This window comes from Phoxinus phoxinus, assembly GCF_949152265.1.
Source record: "Phoxinus phoxinus genome assembly, chromosome: 11".
Taxonomy (NCBI): domain Eukaryota; kingdom Metazoa; phylum Chordata; class Actinopteri; order Cypriniformes; family Leuciscidae; genus Phoxinus; species Phoxinus phoxinus.
Window position 1 is genome coordinate 16,723,349 of NC_136886.1, and position 15,119 is coordinate 16,738,467.

At 37.2% G+C, this 15,119-nt stretch overlaps 2 protein-coding genes across 7 annotated transcripts in view; one reads left to right on the plus strand and one right to left on the minus strand.

Moving 5' to 3' along the window:
* The window catches only part of evi5b (ecotropic viral integration site 5b), a 53,803-nt gene that overhangs the window by 3,624 nt on the left and 35,060 nt on the right, over window positions 1-15,119 (plus strand). For 2 of the 6 annotated variants that reach the window (XM_079627446.1, XM_079627443.1), the window contains exons 2-3: window positions 9,514-9,585; window positions 9,677-9,740. In XM_079627446.1, coding sequence (XP_079483572.1) covers window positions 9,558-9,585; window positions 9,677-9,740 — 92 coding nt within the window. In that variant the 5' untranslated portion in view covers window positions 9,514-9,557. Of the gene's footprint in view, window positions 1-9,513; window positions 9,741-12,928; window positions 13,073-15,119 lie in introns of those variants that run through there. The other 4 variants (XM_079627442.1, XM_079627444.1, XM_079627445.1 and 1 more) reach the window with 2 other exon arrangements.
* Window positions 4,129-15,119, minus strand: part of cUnh1orf146 (chromosome Un C1orf146 homolog) — an 82,132-nt gene continuing 71,141 nt past the window's right edge. Inside the window, exon 6 of the transcript XR_013799459.1 lies at window positions 4,129-4,172. The gene's annotated coding sequence lies outside the window, so the exon portion shown is untranslated. The remainder of the gene's footprint in view (window positions 4,173-15,119) is intronic.

Sequence of the window (15,119 nt, forward strand, 5' to 3'; positions counted from 1 at the left end):
TGCAAAGGTCTGTCTCGCACAGTGAAAGGCCCTTTTTTGGTGTAACAATGTCTGCTGTTATGTTGTATCTTATGCTGGCAAATACCTTTTTATCATGCGGTATTCAGATGTATTGTTGCTGCTTTGTCATCATCCCCTTTGATAAACAATGTGGAAAACTAGAAGTGCAGCCCATGATTTACACTTGCTGTTGCAGAAGATCATTAGATAAGACACCACTTGGGAGATGGCCTTCTGCTGCAGACCCATACAGAGGACATCATTAAATTTAGTGTGATTTGAAGACTTGAAACATTCCAGGGCTCAACGCTAAAGATTTGTTTCTACTGGCCCGGTTCAAATTTTTTACTTTCCCTGCAAATTTTTTATATATAGCACAAATGCATACATACCTTAACATCAACTCAATTCAACATTTGCACGTTGTCTGTGAAGCGACTTTCTGGGTATGTGCTTCGGATGGGTGTGCACACAAAACTTCTCACATTATTGAATTGATTTCAGTTTTGCGTCTTCTTGCGCTTGAATATTCAAATTGGGAAGGCTTAAAAACACGTCCAAATGGTTTTCATCTTTCGTGATGCAACATTGGCCCGATTGGGCAAGTGACAGTTGTCAACTGTCCCGATTCCGAACGCTGTTTACTCTGGCCCTGCCCATCGGGCAGTCCTTATTGTCGAGCCCTGCATTCCATTACAATAAGTCCTTAAAGTGTGCTACTTTATACGGAAGCAGCAGGCCATGAAGTCATTGACTCTGCATGGAGTTAGAGCTGCACAATTAATCTAGGGCTGGAACAACGTGTCAACTTAATCGTAAATTAGTCTATTTGCGTGGAATGCGTCGATTCGTCACGCTGTTTATGTTCATCTCCAATGATGATGGCTCCGACTCCCGGGCATGCTGAAAACGAGCTGTTATTACAAAACTTTCGAGCCTGATCTAGGTGTGGAAAATTAATAAATAATTGTTAGTTACTATTAGGCCTACATGTTATTTTGTTTATTTGTCTGTTAAGAATCGTGGGAGAATCGTGATCTTAGCTTGAAACAAAAAAAATCAAGATTTTCCGTTTATCCAGAATCATGCAGCTCTACTGTTCGTCTGCCGTTTATGCAAAGTGCATTTGTGAGAGAAATTTGGGTTAAATGTAATTCAAGCATTTTGGCGCAGAAAATAATTTTCATTGCCTACAGCAAAGGAAGTCAAAAGCAGAAATGTGACTTGCATAAATTGTTCAGTTGTAGAAATTTTCATTAATTCATTTGTGAAGTTTTCTAATGCATCCATTTGAGGTGGGGCTACATTTTTCCATTGGTTGTACTTCTGGTTATATTTTACAGAAAGACAAACAATCAGTGCAGTAACATTTTAACTTGAATGAACAGCTGTTAAAACTCGAACATTCGGCTGCTGTCGATGCAACTTTTTTCTTTTCTTTTTTTAAACGTAGAGGTGTTCTAATCTCTTTTCCATCACACTATGGAAAATGCTGGCCAACCAACCAGTAAGTTTTGCGCTCTTGGTCACATGCCCAGTGCAACTGCTGTTAAACGATGGCTTGGTGGCACTAGAAGTATTTTGACTATGTTTGTGGTTGTTCAATGAGTTACATAGACATTGTTGGTAGACCAAGTGTCAACCTACAATTGTTATAAGGCAAATTAAGTAGGAGAATTACACTGCTATTAGAAGTATTATTTTGACTTAAAAATGGCTTTGAACTTAAATGAGTGTGAACTATAGTGAATCTATTGTAGGTTACTATGAAAAAAAAAAAAACTAAGTCCTGACTACATTGATTGATTTTGCCTGTTGTCAAAAGCCTAAACCTCCCCCTCGTCTCACAGTGAAATTATTTTCCTTGTACTGAACACGTGTTGAAAATGATAAATAGCTGTTGTTTTCCAAAATAACCCTATGCTGTCTTTGTCAGTTGTTGTCCTAAAGCTCTCTCTATATTGGTGTGTTGTTAGGGCAGCAGGTTGGCTCTCCTGTGGACTATTTGGACAGCTGAATCAGAATCCATAACAAACAGTTGAGGACACAGAGCTTTAGCCAAAGACATGACTGCTTCCTGCTCCCTTAGTTTAAAGTTCATTCGCAGAGAGGCAGTTTGGGCTTGCACTGTTTTAATGGCTTAAAAGGAATGATTCACCAAATTTAAAATTATTAGGCTATTTATTCACCCTTATGTCAAATCCAAGTTGGTATTCTTTTCCATGGCACAGAAAAGGACAATTATTGAAGAATCTTCACACTCTCTTCATTATGATTAAACACGATTATTTAACACAAATAGCTAGCCTATGTGTGGGCCATATGACCAAAACCTTATAGAGTAATTTATTTTATTATATCAATTAGGGGTGTAACGATATATCGCGATATAAAAATGCGATGGTATCTTTGATGTAACGATATGATTACCGATATAAAGTTAGTTTTATCCAAGATTCAGCTTATTGTATTTATAAAGTAGCTATAATTCACCTAAAATTTACTCACGCTCATGTTGTTTGAAACCTATACGATTTTCGTTCAACTCCCAAACATATATGAAGATATGTTTTATGAGATTTCTGTCCCTCCATTTAAAGTGAGTAAATGTAGATTTAAAATTTTTGAATGAACTAGGCTAACCATTTACAGTTTGGGAATAGTAATTTTGACAGGCTTTCTTGCGATTAGATTGATTGAGCACATTTAGTTTGGTTTATACACACACACACACACACACACACACACACACACACACACACACACACACACACACACACACACACACACACACACACACACACACACACACACACACACACACACAATAATAATAAAGTAATAATAAAAAAATGTCTCTTATATTTTGGTTTAAAATAGCGCTATAGTATTGTATCGTGAGTTCAGTATCGTGATTTACGTGAGTGTATTGTTACATGAGTGTATCGTTACACCCCTAATATTGATATCAAGTATATTTGCTTGAAATAAGATTGCTAAATTGTAGATACCAGTGAAATTTCACAATTCTCTATAATACCACAGACAAATATTAGGCTAACTAATGTAAAGTAAAAAAAAAAGTAAAGGCTGTGATACAATAAAAAGTAATTACGCACAATGGGACAAATAAAATAGAAAAAAGATACAAATGAAACTAACGGTGCTTTAAATTTTTCTTGCAAGTAGTCTTTAAGTATTCCGCTAACAGCCTTCTACAGAAAAATAATCAAATGTAAAATAAAACAATTGCGATTAATTACACTGCCCTCTGGCGTGCCACATTAATGCATCAATGTGATTGAATGTGGCAGTAAATGGTTCGCCAGGGAGAAAGATTACCTGCAAACAACAACTTACTTTGGTGATTTTTCACAATATTATTGTAAAACTTCAGATGACTTGCAATATAGTGCCAACATTGTGTGTGCTTCTTTTCTTTTCCTTTTTGAGCTTGATAGACATGGTTGTTATGACCTGTGATTAAATGGAAAAGAGAGTAAAGATTCTTCAAAATATCATGAGGGTGAGTAAATAATGACAGAAGTACAAGTTACACAAAACATTATATGTTGCAGTGAAAACCATAACAGTTTTTAATGTTGATGCATATAATAATTTCAGTCTAGACACCACGTCTGACTCTAGTCTCTTTGATCAGACAGATAAATTTTTTCATTATAAATTTTGCAGCTTTGTGCTGCGTGCTACATTAGCAAGGTCAGCTAAGGGCGCACCAATAATAAAGGTGGTCATCTCTAGCCACCATTTCCTGTTTTCCTGTGCAACGCAGGATCTGTGCCAGCATGCATGTCTGCAGGTTTCTTCCCAGCTTGACATAATGAAAGACTTTGTTATTTGCTTTTTGTCTTTAATGAACACTCTTCTCTGGATCTCTACCTCTGGCCATTTAATGGGTTGCTGGAAAGCGTTGTGTTGACTTCAGCATGTTCAAAAGTCCATGTAGTCTGTTTTTTCCTTCTGAATCACCAGCAGTGTGGATAGAAAGTGCACGCACATCACTTTCTTGTTCACCTTCCAGGATGAGCTGAGGTTTGCCTGTCAGGGTTTTTTGACAGTATATCATTGTCAGCTGGAGATTAGTCTGGGGTCATGATGACGGAGGCTTGGAGTCTAATTTGCTTCTGTCCAATACATATACTCCTATTTCTCTAATGAAAAAAAAAAGAGAATTGGGTCACAGTATTTGTTTTATACATCTCTAATAGAAATGGCAAATTTTGGCAAATTCTTCAACCTATAGCCTACATTTATGAAAAATGCAAACTCAATGAACATAAAAAAAGATAGGCCTACCAATTTTCAATACTCTAATTGCGTTTTTACTAGTTCTCCATCAATTACTCATGCACATCACAAACTGTAAAGTGAATTAAAGCATTTTTATGCTCAGTCTCACTTTTAAAAAAACGGTGTGACTTGCAATTAATCATTTCATCATGATCTAATATAATGGTTGTTTCCTTCTGCAGTAAGTTGATTGTACAAGAAGTTCTGTTTTTCACAACGCCTTTTCACAGAGATGATATTTCTTGTCTAAAAATTGACATCTCATTGTGGCCCATGGCGCTCAGATTTTACAGGCTCATGCCTTTCATGTGCTCGTTTCTGTTATTGTTGTACTTGGTATAATAGTTCCACTGTTAGAAGAAGGAGATATCTTTGGGGATTTTCATTAAACATAATGAAAATGCATGAGGCCTGACCTTCCTCTCTTTTTTTTTGTCTTGTTCAGCAAACACAGCCCAGCATCTCTGCATGAATCATTTAGAAGGCCAGGGCAGAGGAAGTGATATTGTTATTCTGTTTCCTAAGCAGTTACTCTTCTCCTCTCAGTGTATGAAAACACTCGTTCCCCTGAGAGGCTAAGTTTGTTTTTATTACAGTATTTTTTCTACAGGAGTTTATAACTGTGTGATCTTACGCTGTAGCCACATTGGACCAGCGGTTTGGAAAATGGATGTAATTAATCTGCGGGCGCCATCTTCTGTTCAGACGCGGGAATCCATTCGGTGCGCGACTCTCACAGTGGGTGGGTTTTCTCGAGCCATTGATCGTACATCGGTTGTATTGTTTTGCGGCGCACCATGAGATTGAATGAGTGCACTCGATAATGTGCACTATGGTTTCGGACATCACTACAAATGGCTGTCCCCTAAAATAGTTCCCTATTTAAGGGTATAAGGGGCGATATTTACAGTTGTGTGGGTTTTACTTTGTAATTTACATGTTGCATGATATTTAAAAAATTTAGCTAATGTGTGGATCAGCAGACAAGAATCTGAAATTTGATTGTGGTGTATGAAACCAGGCAAATTGTATTTGCATGTATGTGTGTAGCTCCTAATGCACGGAAACAGCTGTGTTTAAGAGGTACAGCTGTTGGCATAATGAGAGACGCAGATCTCAGATTAACTGACCAGTTCTGTTTGGTGAACTATATAAGGTTTTAATGTAAATTTGGGAGTGATTGCAGTAGCTGCTGCAGTGTGCATGTGGCTCGTTAGTTGTTTTTGTTGCTGAATTATTGTTGTGATTTATTATTATTAATAATGTTTTCAGTATCAGAACATTCAACACTGAGATTTGCATGAAGAGGGTGAACATTTTTAACAGCTTCAGCTGTTACTGGTCTTACCTGTGCTACAAGTGTAAATAATAATTTACTTAAGCTTTGAGCAGACTTTGTATGACTTGTGAGTAGGGCTGTAAACGATTAATCACGATTAATCGAATCCAAAATAAAAGTTTGTGTTTACATATGTGTGTGTATTGTGTATAATTATTTTGTATATATAAATACACACACATGCTTGTATATATTAAAGAAATATGTGTTATTTGTATATAAAATAGTTCTGTATATATAATATAAATCATATAGAAATATATATGCAGTATATAAATGCAAGTATTTCTCAAATATATACATGCATGTGTGTGTATTTATATATATATACAAAATAATTATAAACAATATTACACACACATATTATGTAAACACAAATTTTTATTTTGGAGTCGATTAGCCTAATTGCGATTAATCGTTTACAGCCCTACTGAGCTAACAGCCCTCCTGAGCTAAATTTGTGCTGCACTTATTTAGTAAAAATTAAATTATGTATAATGTATAAAATTATATTGTAATATTACAAAGAATCAGTGTATGTGAATGTAGGCTATACATTTAATTTCTATGAGATACACCTGCTAATCCTTCCTTGTCTTCCTGTCTATGCCCCGCCTCTTTCTGTGTCACTCTTCTGACTGTAATGCTATCTAAGAAAGGGTGTTTCCAACTTTGACAGCTTTGAGTCATTTCTAGGCATTTTGCTGGGGAATACTATAACATTTTGTTTTTGGTGGTTTGTGAAAACCACAGAAGCCATGCATAGGCGTGTGGTCATAAAAATGTGTCAGAAATGGAGATTGCAAGAGGAAACGTGATCTGTCTTATAGAGGATTCAGAGAAGTGCCACATGTAAATGAGAAACCTGCTTTGTTGTAAAGAGGTAGACTTCCCCTGGGTTTATCATTACAGCTCGCTTATTTCGCGAAGCTCGGCGCGGTGAGCTCAGACGTCACAGAGGTTTTGCAGGGAAGGATTTTTTTCTCTCTGTCGGGTGAATTCCCAAGGCATGAATTAGTGTTACAGCTGTAAAAGGGAAGCCAGAAGCTTATACAACTGCTTCTGTCTACTTTACAGCTGCCTCTGTGTCTTCTACATGAGCACTTTGAACCCAGGTGACACCTACACAACAGTGTGACTTTGGAATCTACTAAACGCCTCAGAAGACCGCTGAGATAGCCTAAATCACAAGAGAATCCCGTCTTCAAATACCGTTATTTCTCCTGTGGATTTGTTTATGGAATTAGCGAGGACCTCAGTTAGGGTGACATCTTTCTTCAGGTAAGAGCAAAGTACACCTAGGAAATCCTAGATGGAGGAGGAGGATTCTTGCCTTTCTAATGTTACACTGTCATAGCCTGCTGCTCCTAGCTGTCTTAAGGTTTTTCGTAATGTCAGTTGACACAAGATTCTGCTTTGTGCCTTTTTGATGTCTTCACTAGGTTCAGTGCGATTCAGTTTTTGTGAGTCAGTGTTTTTACTACTGTTAAAGAAGTACACAACTGTCCATATCCCCTTAGTCCAAACCTTCTAGAGGTCATCTTTTGAAAATATAGAATGACATACGGCATCGGTTTCCAATCTACAGTGTACACACCTAATGAATGACCTAGTAAATCATTTTGCTTTTGTAGCTGTAAGGTATAAGTGTGTCATAAAACCCTTTACATATGAAATGGCTTCACAAATACAGTTTTCTTTCCTGTGCATATTTTTTCATTGAAAGAGGAAGGTGGTCCAGGACATATTTAAGGGCTTGTACCTGTTTTTTTTATATATATGTCTAAAGGATGTTGGCCATGAATCATGGTTTGATACTTGCTTTGCTATGTTAAGTCAGAGGCGAGTATTTGGTTTTGGGGTAAGGGACTTGCTCATTTTAGGGAGAATTGGATAAATGATTGGACTTGCCCACATCAACTGGAAGATGAGACCTCAATATTTTGGTTATATAAGAATAAGAAATACAGCAAATGTCTGTATCTGCTAAACTATTTCCCTAGGTTTTAGGAGTACACTAGCATATAGATGACCTCAAAGTTATGGACATGGACTAAAAGACACTAAAATCAAATCCAAGTCTTTCAAAGAGCCACTTTTGAAGAGGATGCCAAACAAAAGTGACGTCTGATGTCATGGAGCAGTTTTTGTCTGCAAAGGCTGTCTTTTATTGTCAGATGATTGCAAAGGGTGATTTACTTTTTTTTAATGGATGCTAAGCTTTTATGTCAGATGAACAATGGTTTTGCCAAAAATATTAAATCTTATGGGAGAAATGTACTAAGAGCAAAACTTCACTGACTTATAAAAGCCTTATTCTTTTATAGCCCAAAATATTGAAAATTAGGCAAAGTCAAATTAAAGTGAACCTATCATTTGTTGCTTCTTGGCAAATGTCAACATGTCTGACCGGTCACTCCCCACTGTGACTGGCAAAGAGTACGTTCATTTGACTGGTGCTGGGTGTTAACCCTGCTGACCTATGGGTCATAATGGAGAATATAGTCCTGGGAATATTATGTAAACATGTAATCTGACATTTTTTCAAACTTTATGAACAGCAGGCCTTTACCAGCAAGTCTGTTTACCATTTCTTAAAGGGGCAGTTCACCCAAAAATTTAATTGTCATCATTTACTCACCTTCATGTTGTTCCAAACCTGTATAACGTTTGTGTGTGTGTGTGTGTTTTTTCCACCTATCTGCTGTACAATGGAAGTCAGTGGTAACCAACATTCTTCATAATATCTTCTGTTGTGTTCTACAGAAGAAATAAAGTATCTAAATTGTTGGTTGAACTTGAACTATTGCTTTAATAGTCTTAAAAATAGTGCTTGTAGGATTTTTTTTTTTTTTTTAGCAAATAAAAAAAATGGTATATAAGGGAAAGTGAACAACTCTGTATGGTCCAAATCAAGTATGAAAACCAGTGTGTTTGTTGTTGGTAATATAAACTTTGCTACATTCAAATCAGTCTACATGCTCATTTTGGACTGTGCAAAGCTGTTTTCACTGACCTGAATTTTTTCAGACACAAGAATGTTGTGTACTAAGGGAATTATCGGTCTTTCAGGCCATCCCAGCATCCTCACTAACAGAGCTAAAACCGTTCCTCAAGTTTCAGTTCTTAAAACATCTCATTGCAGAAATGGCCTCAGTTAGTTTCACAGTTCGAAAGATTGTAGTACCACAAACACATTATGCACAGATTTTGCTGTAATTATTTTATCCAGGATTAATTTAATATGCACTAAACAAGATAAAAGATGGGTAGTGTTGTGGACATCCTGCAACATTGTTGAGATGATGTTTACTAGATCTAATTCAGATGTTCTGATATACCCTTTTAATTTGTGTCTCATTGTTCAAAATATGAACAATGTAGCTTAGCTTTACATTAATGTAGCTTACATAATATTGTTCTGGTTGGTCAAAACCTGCAGTCGCTTTTCATAAACAAGAATGTCTGTTTTAATTTGTGTCTCATTGTTCAAAATAATGCCATTTATGTAGCTTAGCATTATATTTAGTGTTTGCATCATTGCATCAGGTGTCAGAATCAGTTTACAATGGAAAAACTATGAAGACTACAATAGTCTAAAAACTATGAAGTTGCTTTAAAACACACTTTATCTAGAAGAGCATGATGATTATTTTAAATAGGCTATTAGTATATTTTTTAGGCTAAATCCTAAATGATCATGATTTGACAAATCATGTATTATATCAAACCAAGAAGCACAATTCATAACAAAAAAACGTATTATAACATGTCATTAGTTTGTTAAAATCAAGCCGTTTAGTTTTAACTTTTAAAACTTTTAGTTTTCCCACTTAAATAATCTTTATTTTATTTTTCCACAGGTGGCGACAGACAAGGTAGCAGGCAAGCTGAGTTCGACTCTTTCATGGGTGAAGAACTCAGTGTCGCACACGGTGAGTCAGATGGCTAGTCAGGTGGCCACGCCCTCCTCGCTGCACACCACTGTGGCTTCATCCACTGCCTCACTGTCCTCGCCCTCCTCAGCCTCCCCGTCCCAGCTCAGCCCAGACGATGTGGAGCTGTTGGCCAAACTTGAGGAGCAGAACAGGTACGACTGCTTCACCCAATGTCATCTGGATGATTTTTGAAATCTTTAGTGTTTACCAAAACACTTTGAACTATTTTCCCATTCCCAGAATAATTTTGGGAGCACTGTTTTGTCAGAACATTGCAGTGCTTATTGGGTATTAACACCGTCTATTAGGGCTGTGTTCAAAATATTGATACGCTGATGTATCGTCACATAGTCTTGCTGATATGAATACCGATACAGAAGCAGACTTCTTGGCTGTGCTTAATTTGAATACAAGAACAGCATTTATAAAGGAATTGAAAAGTGCAGGGTTTCTAAATGAATGAACATAATAAATAATAGGGCTGTGCGATTAATTTAATTTTTAGTTTAGATTTTGACTTCCAACGATCATTAAGATTGATTGTCGAGATAAAATGATTACTGTGCCTCATTCTGTTCTTTGTAGTGCGCTTTCACCCCTCATTAAAAGTCCAAACTTAACGTCCAAATTAGTCAAATCATGTAATGTGACTGTCGTGTTATGAAGTCTACTGTGGGATGTGCTTGATATTTGGGCTGGGCAAAAAAAAAAAAGATTTGTCAATTAATGTTTTTTTTTAAATGTGGTCGATTCGATATTGGTTTGCAAAATCCATGAATCGATATTTTTTTTCTGTTAACATTGACAGATGCAACTGTCCAGATGACGTTCTGGACAGTTGAAGGAACTGTCACTGTCCCAATTCAGTGAACGTAAACTATAGAGAAAGACAACATATGTGCATGCATTATTTAATGCTGGAAATCAGAAAGTTTAAAAGTCTACAAGGTTTTTTTAAGGAAATAGTTTTGTTGTTTGTGTACTTATATTTTGCCTTTGCCTTTTAAAGTTTGTCCAACCTTGTGTTGAGGAGCTCTAGTCTTGTCCATCTTCTCTTCTGGTGTGGTCCAAATTTAGCCTGCACTTTAATACAAACAGTGAAATGTCAAGAGCACTGACATGATGTTAACACAGTGAAGCCTTTACTGGGGTGGCTGTGTTGTGTTCTCAGACAACTGGTGACACAGTACTTTTCCAAATATAGAACCTGGGAGAGATAAAGGTCTGTGGAGCTGTCTGTGGAGCTGAGAGCGAATTTGTGAATTTCGTGCATTTGTTTGTATACAGTAAAAACAGTAAAATTGTGAAAAATGGATGACTTGACTTCAGATTTAGTATGTTAACCCACTTTGACCTGCGACCTTTACTAAAAAGCAGAGTGGGTGTGGTGCTCAGGCTAGCTGACCTTTGACCCCAGTCTTCATCAGGACAGCTGGATGCCACAGCTGGTCCCAGAGATCACTACCAACACCCTATCACCCGCTGTCTCTCACAGTATGCATGCCGTTAGTGTAATGCTGCCTGCCACATGTCAGAGAGTGTGTCTTCTCTCAAGTCAACACAAGCCTAATGCTCACGTTAGCCAATTTTTTGATATTGATTGCAAAGCAGAGTAAAACCGATATATATTTGACAGTCAGGCTGAATTTACTTAAACTGCCACATTAGAAACCAGGAAGGAGACGTGTAATAAAATAAAGGCCTTTTCCTTCCTGGTTTCACATAAGAAATTGTTACTGTATCAGCATCTGCAACTAATTTCCTGGTCTTTTTAAAGTGTTAATGGGCATGTTGAACTTTTCGTGGGCATTTATGTGAATTTGTTGTTGGCAGATCAAGAACCCGCCCCTTTCCTCATTGAGTATTGATTAGGTTGGAGACCCATTGCTTGCTTTCACCTTGTTGTTTTTGGTATCACAGACTGGTTTCGGTATTAGAGCGGAATCAGTGTGATCCGCTTGGGCGATGCAACACCCACACAGAGTTCTCTCTGCAGCAAGAAAGTAGGGCAGAGGATCTGTGGAGTGTTTGGAGCTCCGATTCTTTACATGGCCATATGAGCTCGTCTTACCACTGCAGAAATGGGGCCACGAGTGCCACTGATGAATCTTAGTTAGGACTGTGCTGATACAATCGGATATGGATATATCATACATTCATTTCTTACAATATTACATTGATACTTTAAGTTCTCATCCATATTTTTATTTATTGTTTACCAGTAATTTATATTTTCTACAGATAATGAAGCAGCAGCAGCTAGTCTATACCAACATTTCTCTGTGAGGTCAGAGATACTTCTAAGACATGGCACTCAACAAAACTGAGGCGCGTACAGCATTATTAGAGATTGATACCACAGATGCGCTCTGTCTCACACTGAGACTCTGTCTGGCATATCTGGAAAAGTTTCAAACAAAATTATTTCTTGATGTATTCAATAGTGACATGTATCACAATGTGTATAGTAGGTGGGATGTTACCAATAACCAGCTCTACTTTACATTACTGTTCAAAACTGTGGGGTTATTTATTTATTTATTGAAAGAAGTCTCTCATACTCACCAAGGCTGCAGTATAAGTAAAAACATTACTATATATGTATATATACTGACCCTAAACTTTTAAATTGTAATGTTAGGTGCTTACTTCTACCTCTGAATAAAAAAATTAAAAAAAGGTAGGCTAATTGCTTCCTCAGAATTGGTTTATATCTCACAATTCTGAGAAAATAAGTCAGAATTGTGATATAAATTCTCAATTGTGAGGAAAAAGTCAGAATTACTAGATAAACTCGCAATTGCTAAAAAATAAACTCTCAATTGGGAGAAAATATATTTAAATTGTGAGATAAAAAGTTGCAAAATATCTTTTAAATTGTTTTATTCTGTGGGGGAAATAAGCTTCCATATTAATGTGCATGGTCAAGACACTTCATGGTCCAAATTGAAAGGGCAAATTAGAGAAAACAATTGATTGAGCAAAATGCTAAAAATTTGATATGGTTATGTTTTACAGAGAGACAAAAAATGGCTATGTGATACATACAAGTGAATATGCAAGAGAAACCTGCTAAATAATTATGTTGTCTTAGTATGTACATTAGTATGTCTTAATGCATAATACGGGTTCATAGCCGTTAAGAAATAAAGGCCAGTAATTATTTTTAATTCACCCACCATTAGCAGGTGTGGCAAACAGTTAATTTTTGAGCCTTCTCCATGCATACTCGCACAGATTTTAAACTCCACTGGGATTTTGCTCTGCCGCTGCACTGGTCGAGGGCCTTTGCACTTTAGATAAGCAGTGTTTGTGTGTGTGTATTTATGTGGGCTCTGAAAGAGAGAGAGAGAGAGTAGGGTGAGACAGAGACAACAAGAGTGTGTGAGAGAAAATCAGGTTGTTTCACTTCTCACAGGCACATTTGGGATTACTTGGAGGAATCCGAGGAAAGACATGTGGATTGCAGAATGAACTTCCCATGGTGAGCAGACTCGCAGTAATACCTTTGATCAATTCTCTATCGCACAACACTGCAGATGCAGCGGAGCTGAAATTCACAGCCAGTTACAAATTTTAGTAGCGCAGTCTTTTTCGCTGTCAGTCTTGTTTTTTGTTTGTGGTTGCTTTTTTAATTCATTCATAGAACGAGTACTTGGCTTTCTATCCGCTTTTACAAAGTAAAATATTTATTTTGTAGTGGAATGTGTCGTGTTTGTTTCCTGTACAAGAATTCGCTTTGCACTTTAACCAGCAGTGAATCATTAACACAGAAGCAACAATTGCAATGCATATTGTCTTAAATGCTCACTGAATTCATCAGATAGGTTAAGCCCTACAGTACATGTACTTCATTTAACATAAGATTTTTTTTTTTAAACCAATTATTTGCTTCGCTTTATTTGCATTTAATATAGCTTCAAAACAGCTTTATAATGGCTTGTTGTGAGTGGACATAAATGTGCAACCATTTGCTGGGTTTTCCCAATGTAAACGTTCTGACCTTTGAGTAAATACCATCTTGATAGAGGTTTGCATCAGGGCTGCAGTGCAGTAGTAGCAGCGCACACACATACTCTTGATACATTGGAGACAAGCAAGTGATGCAGGTTCAAACTCTTTCTCTCCAGTATTATTTCCTGTCTCCTCTTCACTGCAAAGATTTTAAACGGGCTTTCTCATTTGTGCCCACACAAATGCAAGCTTCATCTTGCCCCAAATGTTATGGAGATTGTCTAGAGAGCTCATTATACACCTGAAGGGATAGTTCACCCCAAAAAAAAGACATTTCAATGAAAATGTATTTACTCATCCTCAAGTTTTTCCAAATGTGACGTTTTTTTATCCTGTGGAACATGAGAGAAGGTATTTTGAGAAATTGCCAAAACTGTTTGTTTACCATCATTCTTTAAAATATATATTTTTTGTGTTAGGCAGAACAAAGAAAGTCATACCAGTTTGGAACGACACAAGGCTTAGTAAATGATAACAGATTTTTTTTCGTGAAGAAAAGATCCTTTAATAATAACCGTTCCTTTAATAATAACAAATGTTCTTCAAAGTTTCCTTTCAGTTATCTTTTGGTCTTGACTAAACGGAAGACATGTTGTTTGCCCAATGCCTTGATATAATTATTATTCATACTACTTAGAATAATCAGTTCATCAAGTTTAGAGGTGACTAAGACAACCACAACCAATTGTATTACATTTCCATGTATCCCACTGCAACTTGTGACTGGAATTTAAAGTAACCTTAAGTTACTTTGAATGCAGTTTACAGTGTGCTTACAGTGTGCATTTTGGAGGATTAAGGGCCAGTATTTGGAGAAAAACAGAGTCTCTCTTTTTTCCCTTTCTGCCCACCTACCACCAGTTACTCATTATTACCCCTCAGCTGTGAACCCCATGACTCTCTCTCTCACTGCCTTTCACCCCTAACAACCGTGGCCCCCCTTGTACGACCCAAAAGCGGCTGTAACCGGATCCAGCCTCAGAGCCTTGGCCATGACGTCACCTAGTGCTGCCTTTAGAAGCCCGGGGCCCCTCTCTTTTTCCGAGATCAGGTTTCCATGGCCTTGTGTCTGTGCTGTCAGCTCTTAAATTTTGAGGTTACTCACGAGCATTGTCTTCTTGTCTTCCAGCTGATCCAGGGTCAGGTTCACAATGATAGTCCTCCCCGCTGACACTCAGTCAGAGAGGGACAGTTTTTTTTTTTAACTCAAACTATTTAACATGCGTTTTACTACTTTGTTTTGGAGTTTCATGTTTTGCTGGAAGTGTCAGAAAGATTTAGTCTCTTTTTTCATGCCTTATTTGTCTTTTTTTGGGGGGATAGGCTGTTTTATTATTGTCCTGTTATTTTTTTGTGTGTGAACATGCTAATGTGGTTAGCCTTGGCTTTTTTTTGCATTAGATATGCTTTAGAATCTTAGATTGGGTTACCATTTTATAGCTGTCTGCCAATGGTCCCAAGCTAGCACACTCATTTGGCAAGCAGCCCCCGTTTCGTAAAAAAATACAGAGTTGTTA